This window comes from Sorex fumeus, unplaced genomic scaffold (genome assembly GCF_029834395.1).
Source record: "Sorex fumeus unplaced genomic scaffold, SorFum_2.1 ptg000002l, whole genome shotgun sequence".
Classification (NCBI taxonomy): Eukaryota; Metazoa; Chordata; class Mammalia; order Eulipotyphla; family Soricidae; genus Sorex; species Sorex fumeus.
The window spans coordinates 78,475,558-78,491,072 of NW_026606059.1; the positions used below are offsets into that span (position 1 = coordinate 78,475,558).

The window sequence follows — 15,515 nt, forward strand, 5'->3', positions numbered from 1 at the left end:
GAACTGTATAATCACTATTGTGAGGGCCAACATTACTGCAAACATGGGTCCTAAGCTGACAGTTAAAACAATGAGTTTAGGGGCTGGAATGATAATACAGAAGGTAAGGGACTTGCTGGGTGCAGTTCTTAGTACTACATGTGGTCCCTGAGTTTGGAAGTAAGAAGGTGGGCCTTGGTGGACTGGTGGTGGAACATCATATGCTTAGACCTCATTAACAATACTGTAAGTCAGGGTGCCTACATAAAAATATTTTCCTTTGATCCAGAAAAAATATCTTTAAGGAGTTTAGGTGAAATGAGCTACTGGGATTTTATTAAATTATCTGTATTCAGATAAGACAAGTACAGAAAATACCAGAAAAATATAAAAATACCAAGAAAACATGCACCTGCAGAGGGAATATATATCTATTAAGAACTTGAACCTAAATTTAGACAAAATGTTATGATACATAATAGTTTATATTATGTTATATAATACATAATTGTAACATGTTTAAAACATTAATTTTAAACCTCTATGTATTATGTGGCTTATTACAGTAACAATATAATATTTGGGGCCACATGTTAAATTGCAATGACTGGCATATCAAAGTATCAAGCACTGGGTATCTCAAGCAAAATAAATATTTATTTTTTCAGAATTCTAAAAAATTATCTGTATGCAGAGAGAATTTGGGTCTGTACAAATTTTCTTGAACACAGTTTAAGGATAGATTAAAAGATGGATGTATCAAAAAGTGATTGACCTAAGGATGGATTAAAAAATCGGTTGACTGGGGCTGGAGTGATAGCACAGTGGGTAGGGTGTTTCCTTTGCACGCGGCCAACCCGGGTTGACCTGGATTCGATTCCCAGCATCCCATATGGTCCCCTGACAACCGCCAGGGGTAATTCCTGAGTGCAGAGCCAGGAGTAACCCCTGTGCATCGCCAGGTGTGACCCAAAAAGCCAAAAAAAAAAAAAATCGGTTGACTGGAGTAGGTTACACATTTGAATGTGGATGCTGCCTTAACAATCTGATTTCACTGTAGATTTTTATTTTTTAATGTAGGAGTATTGCTATTTATTCAGCCATTGATTAGAATGATTGAATTGGGCATGAACTCCACCTTACTTTTTTTTTTCTTTTTTTATAATTTTATTTATTGAATCACCATGAGAGCAGTTACATAGCTTTCAGTTCTAAGTCTCGGTCATACAATGAAACACCCGTACCTTCACCATTGCCCATTTTCCACCACCAAAAACCCTAGTATACCCCCATCCCACACCCTCCTCTTACCTGTGGGGCAGATGATTTCCACATTACTCTCTCTCTCTACTTTGATTACATTCAATATTTTGACGCCAAACCCACCATTACTATTTGGGATTTTACCCCAACACTCAGCTCTCCCGAAAAGGTAGACAATTTGACAATTTGTTTTAGGTAGACAGTAGACAATTTGTTTTCTATTGCTGGTTATGAATAACATGTGATGTCGCGGGACCTCAGTAGTGGCCACGCAATTTTGGAATTCCGAAATTTTAGCAATTAAATTTGGAGGGATTTCTGCTAAAACCTGCTGGGTTCTGAGATTTGTTCCTGAGTCTCTTGGATCATGGCCGTTAAGCAGCTTGATCAGGAGCCAGAGTGGCTGTTCATGGGCGGCGACTCGGGGTCTTCTTGGGATGGAGAGGAAAGGGCCGGCTACACCCCAATCCCGTGAGACCTTGCTTGTCTCGTCACTACGGGCCCAAACCTGACTGTCCAATGGCCTCTGGAGGATGGCGGCCACCGAGCACGAGGCCAAGGCACGAAACCTATTCCCCCCTGGGGTGGCCCGGCGCCAGTAACCTACTACAGGGACCAGGCACATTTTTTCCAAAAGCCGCTGGGTCTCAAGATTTGTGTGTGAGTCTCTGGGATCATGGCCGTTAAGCAGTTCGATCAGGAACCGGAAAGGACTTGCCTCCAATTATATAGCTGAGCTGGAGGTGGTTTGTGGGTGTGTTTCCCACATACCTAACTTTTGGCCATTTACTTTCTTGGTAACCTTTGCCCCAAGTTGTTGGGGTCTGGCCAGTGGCGCAGCAGCAGTTTTGGGGTATCTGAAGGTCTGAAGGCACCATCAGGCTGCTGATGCACTCACCTTACAGGTACAGATTGACCTTCTGGCGGCACCATACCCCCTTCACTGCAGATTTTTAAAGAATGCATTGATTTGCTTTTTATTTTAAAATCGAGCTTGGGGCTTAAAATCTCTTGATATTCTTGTGTTCTCAGGAAAACCGAAAGCGCCATGGCTCAAGCCGCAGTGTGGTGGACATGGATCTAGATGACACGGACGATGGGGACGATAATGCACCTTTGTTTTACCAGCCTGGAAAAAGAGGCTTTTATACCCCCAGGCCCGGCAAAAACACAGAGGCAAGGCTGAACTGTTTCAGAAACATTGGCAGGTAAAATAGCTGCTTGTGAGATTTCCTGAAATATCGTTCTTTCTCAAGTGTGATTTAAATTGGAGTTGTAGAGGAATTTTCAAAATACTTTACGTGCATTAGATATGCATATGTAAAATTAGAACATGTGCTTGAGTTATTTATCTTAAATATCTCTCTGGCTTTGTTTTTAGGATTCTTGGACTGTGTCTGTTACAGAATGAATTGTGTCCTATCACATTGAATAGACACGTGATTAAAGTGTTGCTTGGTAGAAAAGTAAGTAATTGTAACTGCTGCTGCAGTTGCAAACTTTTGCGTTTTATAAAGTAATGATATAGTACTATACTGTTTGTGGCATTAATTTCACATTTTAAAGCATCATTATTACAAATGATTTTCTTTTTTTTTTCTCCCCCATGATTTTGAGCATCCCATGACACTGGAGAAGGGGGTTGGTGGGGTTGAGGTGACTGCCTCATGTCACAACCAAATCAGCGGACACCTGTGACATATTTTTCTGTGTCTAAAATGCTAAAGAAACAATACAATGCCTAGCGCCTAGTAAATGCACAGTAGATTTAGCGATTATTATTTCTAGCATCTAATAGCGGTGGTAGAACAGTAGCATTGTTTCACAAAGAACGTTTCAAAAATAAGTAGTGGGGGGAAAGGAGAAGAGGATGTAAGAAAAGTTGACCATGGTCTTGGTATGTCCACATTTTGATAGTCTGACAACCTGTACATTCCTAATTGGATGGCAGGGAGCGGGATCAACATTCTTTAATCTGTGAATTCCTTATGCAGCTTTTGATGTAAACACAATTGTCCATGTCCCTAAAAGTTTTATAAAGAAGTTACCAAAGAGATATTTCTGTCTTTTATAAATCTAGTTTGAGAGTCTCACCATGCACATCATATGTATGATACAAGTAGGCCTGGTTAAAGCTATAAGCTGTTTAATGACTTGCCATAACTCAGAAGGCTCCCAAATTAATTTTGGCTACAGCCCCTTTTCAAGGGAGAGAAAAAAATCACTCTGCCTCCCATTGGATATATCCCTCTGTCAATGAGCTAAGTGAGCGTGATACCTAAGCACCAAAACCCAAATCATACTCAGAATGAGTATATACTTAAAAACTGAAATGTATAATCAGAGCCAAAGACAGATGGATGTTACCTCTTTGGTTTGCTTTTGGCTTTTGGTCCACACCCATGGTGCTCAAGGCTTTACCCCTGACTGTGTTCAAGGATCACTCCAGCCCTATCACTCTCTAGCCCTATCTCATAAAATTCTGCCCTGAATCTATTAGTAAATGGAAATCTCTGATCAAATAATGGAGTTTCCTATGATTATTTCTTAGGTCAATTGGCATGACTTTGCCTTTTTTGATCCTGTGATGTATGAGAGTTTGCGGCAACTTATCCTGGCTTCTCAAAGTTCAGATGCTGATGCTGTTTTCTCCGCAATGGATTTGGCGTTTGCCATTGATCTGTGTAAAGAAGAGGGTGGAGGGCAGGTAAAGTAAATTCTGAATTCTTTGAATTTGGTGGTCTGTTGTGCTTTTTGTAAAAAGACTAATTTAGAGACAGGACAGAAAAATTATACTAATTTAGACCCAAACTTTCAAGTCCCTGACAGATTTAACATTGATGACAACTTCGAAACAACTATCTATACCTCTGAATTTTTCACAGGTTGAACTTATTCCTAACGGTGTCAATATCCCAGTCACTCCCCAGAATGTGTATGAGTATGTTCGGAAGTACGCAGAGCACAGAATGCTGGTGGTCGCGGAACAGCCATTACATGTAAGCATTTTTGGGAAGTTACTTGATCTGATAAGGCTATTCCTGGCATACAAGCTCATACTTGACTCTGCGTGTATCTTGCATCCAAAATGTATTATAAGTTAGACTTGAATCCAGACCAAAGTTGTAACTCTCTTTTGTGGGCATCACTATATCACAGCCATCCATTGTTCTTCAGTTTACTCGAGCGGGCGCCAGTAACGTCTCCATTCATCCCAGCCCTGAGATTTTAGCAGCCTCTCCTTACTTCTCTTTCCCAATGTATTGGAGGCTCTTTTAGGGTCAGTGGAATGAGACCTGTTGTCGTTACTGTATTTGGCATATCGAATATGCCACAGGGAGCTTGCCAAGCTCTGTCCATGTGGGCGGGATACTCTTGGTAGCTTGCCGGGCTCTCCGAGGTGTATATTTATATATTTTTCTCTCTGACCTGTTGCATACAGTCTGAATCCCATCAGATAATGGTGTAATGGTATAGTAATTGTGGAAAATGAGTAGGAAGTGTCTTATAATGTGTCCTCCCATCTGGGAGCAGCAGCTTTTGGGGGTAAATGACTTGAATAAACCAAAAAGCAGATTTGGTGAGCAAAAAGCTGGGGAAGAATGCTTGTGAGTTTGAGATGACTACTATTATTTGGGGCTGGGGGGTGGGGGCTGGAGTGATAGCACAGCAGGTAGGGCATTTGCCTTGCACGCGACCAACCCAGGTTTGATTCCTCCATCCCTCTTGGAGAGCCTGGCAAGCTACTGAGAGTATCTCGTCCGCATGGCAAAGCCTTGCAAGCTCCCCGTGACGTATTTGATATGCCGAAAACAGTAACAACAAATCTGACAATTTGTTGTGAGACGTTACTAGTGCCTGCTCGAGAAAATCAATGAACAATGGGAGGACAGTGCAGTCCTACTATTTGGGGTCCTTTGAATACCCACACTTTTGTGACCTTCTTGACTGACTCTTGGCACACTTATTGTGCCAAGGATATGTGGTGAGAGACTCTTAGCCAGAGCAACGGCACCATCCACAACAGTTAGGTGGGAAAAATGAAGGGCCAGGCTTTTCTCAGGGCCAGGGTTTGTACGGAGAACTCTGCTCACACAGTGAAGCCTCATGGAAATGTCAGGCTCTGGGATTTTTGTGGGAGGCCAGTCTTAGAAACTCTTTCTGCCTGCACCGTGAAGACTGGCTTCTTACTCTGTCAGGTCTGCCAGCCATGTTAACTGAAATTTAGACTCCCAAAAGAAGTATATATTTACTGATCACAGTGTTGACGCAGCTCCCTTGGCATGCTGTGTATAGTGGGGGAACATTCTCAGAAGCCCGCCTTGGGCCATCTCCCTAGTCAGATCCTCCTAAAGTTAGAACAGTGTCTGTCCTTCTGGTGAATGAACAGTTCCCCCTTGCGAGGGTTTCTTCTGAAAGCAGTGATCCCTGTAGTTTCAGACCAACACTGCCAGATGCCTGATGTTCCTGAGCCTCAGGAAGAATTGTGCACAATGTGTCTGGATACTCACTATGGCTGGGACCGCCCTTTAGTCAGATGACTTGAGCAGATGACTTCGAGATGACATGGTCATCTCCCAGCAAGCCTCTGGATTGGGGGATTTTGTTATAGTTTTCTTAGGTTCTTGACAGGACAACAAACACTTAATGCCATAAAGCACTTATTCAGTTAGCTGCTGCTGCATACTATCACTATCACCCCGTTGGTCATCGATTTGTTCGAGCGGGTGCCAGTAGTGTCTCCATTCATCCCTGTCATGTGCTAGTGTAGCCCGATGGCATATTGGGGGCTCTTTTAGGGTCAGGGAAATGAGGACCATTTTGGCATATCGAGTACGCCACTGGCAGCTTGCCAGGCTCTGCTGTGCGGGCAGGGATACTCTCGGTAGCTTGCCGTGCTCTCCGAGAGGCATGGAGGCTTTTGGGGCAGCCTCTAATCACCTTTACAGGTGTTCCCAGTCAGGCATATATGCGGACAAGATACTCTCAGTAGCCTGCCAGGTTCTCTGAGAGCGAGAACTAGACAATAAGAGGTTGCGTAGTTGCGAATGCCACCATGCGCTTCCAGGAGCTTGGTTTTATAGTCTCTGGATCTTGGCCGTTGATGGGGTTACACAGCAGTTGGTGGGTATAACTGTCTAGCTACTGGAAGATGGGGGATCTGGGTGGAGGAGGCCCAGTCTCGATCTGAGCAGGCTTGGAGATCTCGGCCCCGGGTCCCACACACCTGGGTTTCTCTGCCAGTTCCTTCATGTGTGAGGCTCATCCTAGCATGTGGAGAGTGGTCTCAGCATGGCTGTGGCTGGGTCCCAGAGTTCTTCAGCTGCCGGGGCTCTGCTCAGGGCGGAGAGGGAAACTCAACCTGCCCTCTCCAAGGGGCCCCGGTGAGGACAGCCTAGGCGCGGGGGGGCAGGAGACTGCGTTGTTCTCCGGGAGCTTGGTTTTATAGTCTCTGGATCATGGCTGTTGATGGGGGGTGCGTGTGTGTGTATTCATAGTTTTTATTTTTCTTCCTCAAATCTATTAAGAAATCAAAATGGAGATAGGTCAGGTCAGGGAATTAGAGGAAAGTGGTCACTCTTGACCAGTACTAGGTGCTGAAAAGAGGGAGAGTGACATCAGTAACTTAAAAGGGGGGGAGCGGAAGAGAAGGAAAAAAGAAAAAAGTGCCTGCCATAGAGGCAGGCTCCTGGATGGGAAGAAAACTGGACATCAGTTGAGGGACACGGACACTGGTGAAGGAACTATGTACGCCTGAAACTCAGTCATGAGTAACTTTGGAATTCACAGTGAATGAATAAAAGGGGAAAAAAATTAAAAAGAAAATCAAAACACAGGGCTAGGGAAATAACTTAGGAGCTAGAGCACTAGAGCACGTGTTACATGTACGGGGCCCTTGCCTTGTCCCCCAGCTCAGTACAGCCCACTTCCGTCCCTGTCCCACTCACACTCTGTCTGCTGGCAGAAACTCAGAACACAGAACTTAATTACTTTAATTTCTGGCTTAACGTGTTGAGACTGCCACTGTGACTTGTGTTGTCAAAACAGTGGTAGGTACCTGCATCACTGTGTTAAAGAGAGCTGTTTACTGGGCTCGAACAGTAGGTTTAATGAGATCGTAATCTTTCAATTCTCAAGGCAATGAGGAAGGGTCTACTGGATGTGCTTCCGAAAAACTCATTAGAAGACTTGACAGCAGAAGATTTTAGGCTTCTGGTAAATGGCTGTGGTGAAGTCAATGTGCAGATGCTCATCAGTTTCACCTCATTCAATGATGAATCGGGTATGAAAGATTCAACTTTTTGTTTTGTCAGCATTTCCGGAGTTTCTGTGTTTGCTTTCATTTCTTTTTTAAAAATCAAAATAATATAATCTAAAAATACACAGTAATGAATTTATATTTTTTATTCCTAGGAGAAAACGCTGAAAAGCTTTTGCAGTTTAAGCGTTGGTTTTGGTCAATAGTAGAGAAGATGAGCATGACGGAACGACAAGATCTTGTAAGTTAAGGTTTCTAGTATTTGTAGAAGGAAGTAGAATGTAAGAGTTAAAAATGCCGTATATAGCAGAACTGAGAATTCAGGGAATGAGAACTGCAGGCAAAAAGAGTCGGTGCTGGTGGTGTAGGGAAGGAGAACTGAGGACAAAAAGAGGCAGCGCTGGTGATGGCAGTACAGTTGAGCTACTCTTTCCTATCTCAGAAAGAGCAGCTTACCTGTGATATGTAGACATTGAGTCTGTTACTTGAATTTTCTAATCATTAGTCAGGGGCCTGTATGCTTCTGTTGGAGTGGAGGGGACGTACGAGGTACAGTCCGTTCAGACCATACGAGCCAACCCTGTTGTAAACACACGACCCAAGCTATAATAAAAATTTCAAAGTGAGTTTGCTAAGGAGCCAGGGTGAGAGGGATGCTGAACACGGATGCAGTGTTGGACGAACAGAGTATGCCGAAACTATTAGTAACAGCATTGTAAGTCATGGTGCGGCACTCCCTTAAAAATAAGAGACAACAAATATGCAGTCTTTTGAAGTTTGGATAAGGAAATTATAGGTGGTCAGAAATGACAGCTTTGTTTTTCTACTCTAGAACTTGACTGAGGTATTAATAAGGCTGGAATAACTGAAATTTCTTTCAGCTTTTGATATCTCTTCATCCTAGAAGATGTCGGCTTGCTCTGTTGGGACCTTTTCTTTTCCTTCAGCTCTCTCCTTGGTTCTGTCTGCCCCTTTAGTATGTCCCTAATCCTACTGACTAGAGGCAAGCTTTGAGGAGTTTGCAGAATATCTTGAGGTAATCTGTCTCTAGGACAGCTTCCCTGTGATATGTGGGTATTAAATCTGTGACTTTAATCTTAGTGTTTATGACTTCAGATCATTAGCTCCATCACAAGAACTTTAGATTATAGAGAAAAATACATCAAGTCAGTGGAATTTTTGTCCAGCTTCAGATCAACCTGTCCATGACCCCAAAAGGACATGGTCTTTTTGTGTAGACAAAGTCTGCTGGTCCTTTGTGTAGACATTTGAGGGGTATTCCTATCCCAGAGAATCCCAGACAATGCATGGGATATATTAAAAATAACCCTACTTCCAAGTATCACCCCCAATTTTGAGAGAGGGAATCGGTTACTTGTGCAGTTTCTCCTTATTTTCAATTAAGGCAGTAACTTGGGGGGGGGGCTGCTTTTAGTCCTTAATTTTTCCATGGTCCCAGGGTCTTCAGAATTTCTCCATTTGTATAATACAGGGTCTTTAACAGGACTAGTGTTACCTGTTCCTGTTTGTGGTTTAGCCCACTAGAGTAGGAGTGGTTATGATTAGGCTTTCCTGGTCTTAGGAATCCTAAATGTTCTGCCAGTGCAAATACCCATCTGCCCCTATTGATTTCAGGAGCACTTGTAGCTTACTAAGATTATTAAGGTTCTGTCAGTCTTTGGGGTTGACAGCATCTTCTTTCCCTAAGACAAAGGACTCTGAGTTCTAGATAACTTATGGAAAACCAGAAACTAAGGGCCAGAGAGCTGAACAGGCTGGACAGCACATGCTTTGTCCATTGGCAGCCTAGTTCACTCCCCATTAGCACATTGTCTCCTGCACACCACCACTGTGCCCCTAAAACCAAATAGAAATTAGTCGCTCTAGTATGAATTCTAAGCATTTTTTGTGACTTCTTTTCATTTTCTGCGGTTTTTTTTTAAAAAACAAATGCATCATCAGTCTAGGTCAGTCTCCGTGTTGTTTTCTGCTGTCTGCTAGAAGGGAAATTTGCTAACTATTCAGGCTGTAAGATAAGAAAAAGGAAAATAACTTTTCCTTTTAAAGGGCTTCAAAAATGTCCTAATAACAGCTTTGTGAGTGTCACTCCTTAAATTCTTACTAAAAGTATCAATGCTGAAAGTTTAAGGAATATATCAAAGTGGTTTATCCTTCTGGGTGGGGGCTGGAGAGGTGCTGTGGTGCTTGTCGTCCTTACGTATTACTAGATTCTGGTCTCAGGGAGAACTGAAAGACAAAAATAACAGGATTTTGCCAAATGTTCTCCCTTGAATTTGTAGTCCCCAAAATTACACAGGTTTATAGTTTATGTTTTCGTCTTAAAGTATACAGTTCACCAGTAAAACGGTTTGTAACTTTCTCCCACAAGCTTTTCCTCCCTCCTTTTATCTGGAAGTCAGCTGAGGAAGCACGGCCCCAAACCCCTGAGTTCTAGTGCAGTCAGCAGGTTTGCTGACGGTTTTCCATGATGCTCACTCTCAGTTCAGTGTGCCCAGCAGTGTGGCCATTTAGCAGGTGTCTTGCAAAACAAGTGAATTGAATCAGCTCTTTTTCCCCATGGGAGCCACTTTCTATCCTTTTGTAGTTTGATTTTATAGCCCCTCACACTTATTTTTTTTCTGCTTCCCTCTATAGAATTTTAGATGAGAGTTTTTATATAAACAAAGCTCCAGAAATAGCAAATTTGTTTTTTTTTTTTTAGGTTTCCCAATCACTTTGAAATATTGAAGACACATGGCTGTCTAGTTAGGCCCTATCAATACATGAAATTTAAAAGCTTGATTTTAGTCATTGTCTTATGTTCTGAAGAATAGTGTGTGTTTGTATATATGCATGGATCAATGAGGAATCAAAATAGAACCAAAAAGATAAGCTTTTCTGAAATACTTATGGACAAGTTAACATTTATAATGTTGCACAAACTAGAGAGTAATAAATAACTTAATGTCACTGTGTCTATTGATTTTGGATCACGTTCGTAGATGTTCCCTAATGCTTAGTTACTGCAACATTATACTCGTCTCAGTGTATCACTGAGAATATTGCTAATAAATAAAGTGCAAGGTAACTTTTTTGATAGCCTGTGTGAACTTTGAAACCCCCCCCCCCCTTTTTTTTTTAAATGAGACCTCGTGGCCTTAGCGTTGGCTCACCAGCCTTGTCACGGATGTGGAGTTGAGACCTGGACAGTACACAACTACAGTTGTATTCCTACACAACTGACAATTGTATTCTGACCTGAAGCTTTTCCTTTTGAGTGCAAGAACTGTAAAACCCAAGTTCACAGTATACCTCTATAGATTTTAACCTGAGAATGAGGCCAGAACTCAGATTTTTTGATCTATAAAGTAAAAAATGATAATGGTATTATTCCTATTTAGGTTTACTTTTGGACATCGAGCCCATCGTTACCAGCCAGTGAGGAAGGATTCCAGCCTATGCCCTCCATCACTATCAGACCACCAGATGACCAACATCTTCCGACTGCAAATACTTGTATTTCTCGACTTTATGTCCCGCTCTATTCCTCTAAACAGATTCTCAAACAGAAATTGCTACTCGCCATAAAGACCAAGAATTTTGGTTTTGTGTAGAGTATAAAAAGTGTGTATTGCTGTGTAATATTACTAGCTAATTTTGTAGATTTTTTTCCATTTGTCTATAAAAAGTTTATGGAAGTTAATGCTGTCACACCCCCCTGGTGGTACTTAAGAGATGAAATGCAAACATTCCTTGCCGAGTTTGTAGCTTGAAGGCCCAAGGAGCACTGGCAACTATAATGGTTTGCTGGGCAACAACTTCTGGGTCAAACCCCAGCCAAAGATGACAGCAGAACAACATAATTTCACTGTGATTTATCTTTTTGCTGAGGGGAAATATGTAAAATGTTCTGAAAATTCACTGCTGCCTTTGTGGAAAGTGTTTCAGCAAAGGTTCTTGTATAGAGGGAATAGGGAATTTCAAAATAAAAAATTAAGTATGTTCTGTGTTTTCATTTTAACTTTTTTTAATGGTGTTTAATTTGTGGTTGGCTGCAGTTGTGTATCATGTATATGGAACTTGTAAAAAATAGTTCTTGACATTCATATCTCAAAAGTTGAAATCACTTTTACCTATTTAAAAACACTTTTACTACAGTTTATTTTGACTGCATTGCGCTCTAGGATACGAAATACAACTATATTCTGCATGTAATTTGTTCATTTGAGTGAGGGCACTTTTTTGTACATATGATGGGCCAATGCACAACAGTACTTGACCACCACAGTCAGCTTTCCCCTTTATGCCCCCACTTCAGTGAGCAGTCAGTCAGGAGCTACCTGCACTTCAGTTCTCAGTAGCCGTTTGTACGAAGGTATTTCAGTTCTGTAAACTCAGCCTGGGCACTTTCTGATAACTGTAAAATGTTTTATAAGATCATGATTATTGAAGATACATTTTGGAAAATTTTAAATGTTCGTGAGCAGCTTAACTACTTTTGTATCTAGACTTTTTTAAGTACCTTGTTACATTTACTTTTTTAAATAAAGAAACTACAGAAGAAATGTCAAGTAATATTGAAGAAACAATAGTTTTTATTTATGTAGTTGTACATTTTAAACTAAGGGCAATACACTGATGGTTATATGCATAAGATTTTTTGATTTAAAGAACTGAAAGTTTATATACACATGGACTGTAAGAAACAGAAGAAAATAAGTCCACATTTTACAGTTAGCAGAGAATCCTATATGGCACTGGCCTGGCCACCTTTTTTTAAAAAAAAAAAACAAACCAAAAAAAATGGGGGAAATGAAACGGGATCCCTGCTTGGCACAGAATGTGAACTCACACTGACGTACACCTTGCAACAGGTTCTTGATGACCCATTAATTACATAACCTAGGACCAATATCTCTCAACTCTTGTGGTTGTAGCTTTATTCAGTGGCATAATAAGAAACACTGGTTTTCTTCACTAAGTCTTCCATAAAGTGACTAAGTCACTGGACATCTTGAAAATGAGAGGAGTTTCCTGGAATCTCTCCTGCCTTTTCAGTTCCTTTATAGGACCCTTGGCCTTCAGGATGTTTTTCACATTCAAGGACATATAACTTTTATTATTATTTAGCTTCGAGAGACTGAAACAAGTGATATTCAGCTCTGCTGACGTAATAAATAATGAAATCTAATAGTTGTATCGTTGTATTGCTTAAAACATACACAACATGCCATATCAGATATGTGTAAATGAACCAAGGTTATTTTACAAAATGAGACATTGATTTTTGTGTCTAAATGCTATTTCTGAATAAATGAAATAGTAATTAGATTAAGAGCTGATTATCATTGTGTCTGAAAATGATAATATATATCACCTTAATTTCTGTATGCATCTGATGGGATAAAGTATTAAATGAGAACAAAGTAGATATTAAGACATTTGAAAACCTAAGTGTGAATTTATTTTTAATAGTTATTGAAAGAATGAAAATATTTAAAACAATGCATAATGTCTTAAGTCTTCCAAAATCAAGATTTTTTGGTTTAAATGCTTTTAGGGATATTAAAGGCAGAGTAAGGGGGTATTTTTTCCCCCTTTTTTCTTTTTTTAGTAAAACATAAAATGGTTCTCAATGTAAAATAAAGTCATGTAAATTAAAGTTCTCTTTTGGTCTTGTTTAGTGATTAAATCTAAGGAAACTGAAAACATTTAGGAAGAGAAGACCAAGAATGAACTTTACTGGAAGTTATGAAAGATTTACTACTTTGACTTTTTTTTCCCTCCTAAATCATGTAAATGTGGACTATCCAATTGGTGCAGACTTGGAGGTTTGAATTCTGTTTTCACTGTTCAGTACTTGCCTCTGAATACTGACCCCTTTAAGACCTGCATGCTTTCGTGTGCTTAAAGTAGTAAGCAGTTCTAGGTCGAGAATCAGAGAGGTGTGCTGTTCAAGCTGCAGTTCCCACGCTCACTGCTTCGGATGCGAGTTGGAGCTTGTCCATGCAGATTTCTAAGCTCTGCTTCTCTCCTCAGCCACTTTCTGACTCAGTTTGTCTTAGTGGAGCACAGAAATCTTTTCCTGAACAGCAACCCACAAGATTCTGAAAATGCCCAAAGGAATTCTTAAAGAGTCATAAATTATATTCACAATTAAAAGTGGGGTCTCTACAGTCAAATCTTTCTTACAATAAATGGAGAATAAGTGAACCCTCCTCTTCCTCTGCTGAAAGGGTGGTTGAAATGAATAGTTCCGTTAGAGCAGTGATTAGTTTCCATGTTTAACTTCTATAAAGAAGGCATAAAAATTAAATCTCTCAGCATCATTTGACAATACAGTAATGTGTTAAAATGTGGCTTGTTCAGATCCATATTTTATGGTATATGCAGAATATCTTAAGTTACCTTAAAATTAAAAAAGAATCATAAATTTGAGTACTATCTGCTGGACACTTCGTCAAGGTTTTTTGTCACGGGCCTCAGCCAAGGAAACAGACAAAGGCCCAAATAGTGGTGCTGAGCGAGGGTCTGCATTCCTGAGTATGAGCCTTGTGCACCCACAGAAGGTCTGACTGTAAGCAAATTAGCACGTCACTCGTTTCCAATGGGGAGAGCTTGGCATTTCACCAGGCAGTGCTCTGTCAACACCAGCTGGAGTAGACAATGCCAAGTACGTCTCAGTTCTGACACACCCACAGCTAAAGGGCTCAATCCAGAAGCTTGTTCCGCTCCAGATTCCAGCCCTAGCTCAGATTTGCATCACTTCAGACCAGCTTTGCTTTCTTGTGGCCATACCCAGTGGTGCCCAGGGGACCATCCAGTGCCAGGGATGGAACCCAGGGTTCTGCCATGAAAAGCAAGTAATTGGCCCTCTGTCCCATCTCCCGACCCCTGCTCCATAAGCCTCTTAAGTCATATTTCCATGTCTTGCTTGGGTTTGCCAAACTTGTTAAAACTGTTCCCCAAACGCCAGCATACTAAAGCCACTGGTCTCTTCTAACAAGATCTGCTCTGAAACAGCAAAGGTGTGCTCAGGACAAAACATGGGAAAGGGGCTTCCAACCCTCTCCCTGGAGTTGGAACTTTTGGTCAGGTATCTGCATTCTTAGCGGTTGGCTTCACTGGCCTTCGTGAGGGAGCCAACTTCAGTTCTTCCCTTGGGCCAGGACAAAATTCCCACTAATCATATGCTTACCCTGTCATCCTCCCACATCTTTTGGGGTCACCGCAAGTGTCTTGGAAACATGATACAAGACGCTTGACTGGTCTCTGGGAATTCCAATTATTTGGAGGCCTGTGTCAGAAATAAGAAATAACAAGTGTTATAGTCTTTGGGGGCCAGAAAGGTAGGGCGCTTGCCTTGCACATGGCCAGCCCAGGTTTGATCCCCAGCATCCATATGGACCCCTGAGCACCAGGAGGACAAAATGCAGAGGTACATTGGTTGTTTTAAACATCACACTCACATATTCCCTGGTCTAGCATGACCCTGTCACTAAAAAAAAATCAGGTCAAATAACTAGATCAGTCACTCCTAACTATCCAATGTATTAAATCGTGAAAGCGCCTGTGCTCTGGTCAGCAGGCTTAGTTTCTGGTTCCAGGGACTAGGGCTATGCCGGCCCTTGCAGGCCAGGACTGGGGCTTGCTGCAATACAAAACCCTTCCCTCCTTTCACCACTTGCACCCACCTTTTCCAACTTTAACAGCTACTGTCTGCATGGCAGGCAACAATGCTAGCCTAACAATCCAACAGATACTCCCGAAGTGCATGAATAGTGGGCTTTTCCCTACCAGACAACAGATGGGAACTCACTGTCCTCCCTACTTTGGCAGATGGGGTGAAGGCCCTTCAGGTTCTTCGGTATTGTCCAGCAATGTGAAAAGGAATTTTCCTTGCTTAGGAGTCATCCCTGTTTTCCAATGTCATTCTTTCCAAACCACTTTCCTGTGAGTGAGGGTTGACATAGGAATTTCCACTCTGATGCCATCAGAAAGGAATGATCTCCCA

At 41.6% G+C, this 15,515-nt stretch overlaps 1 protein-coding gene across 5 annotated transcripts in view; it reads left to right on the plus strand.

The window, feature by feature from the left end:
* UBR5 (ubiquitin protein ligase E3 component n-recognin 5) overlaps positions 1 to 12,836 on the plus strand; it is a 116,172-nt gene extending 103,336 nt beyond the window's left edge. For all 5 annotated transcript variants that reach the window (XM_056113281.1, XM_056113287.1, XM_056113301.1 and 2 more), the window contains exons 53-59: positions 2,275 to 2,450; positions 2,624 to 2,708; positions 3,794 to 3,949; positions 4,128 to 4,241; positions 7,381 to 7,525; positions 7,657 to 7,742; positions 10,903 to 12,836. In XM_056113281.1, the coding sequence (XP_055969256.1) occupies positions 2,275 to 2,450; positions 2,624 to 2,708; positions 3,794 to 3,949; positions 4,128 to 4,241; positions 7,381 to 7,525; positions 7,657 to 7,742; positions 10,903 to 11,115 (975 nt within the window). In that variant the 3' untranslated portion in view covers positions 11,116 to 12,836. The remainder of the gene's footprint in view (positions 1 to 2,274; positions 2,451 to 2,623; positions 2,709 to 3,793; positions 3,950 to 4,127; positions 4,242 to 7,380; positions 7,526 to 7,656; positions 7,743 to 10,902) is intronic.
* The last annotated feature ends 2,679 nt before the right edge of the window (positions 12,837 to 15,515 follow it).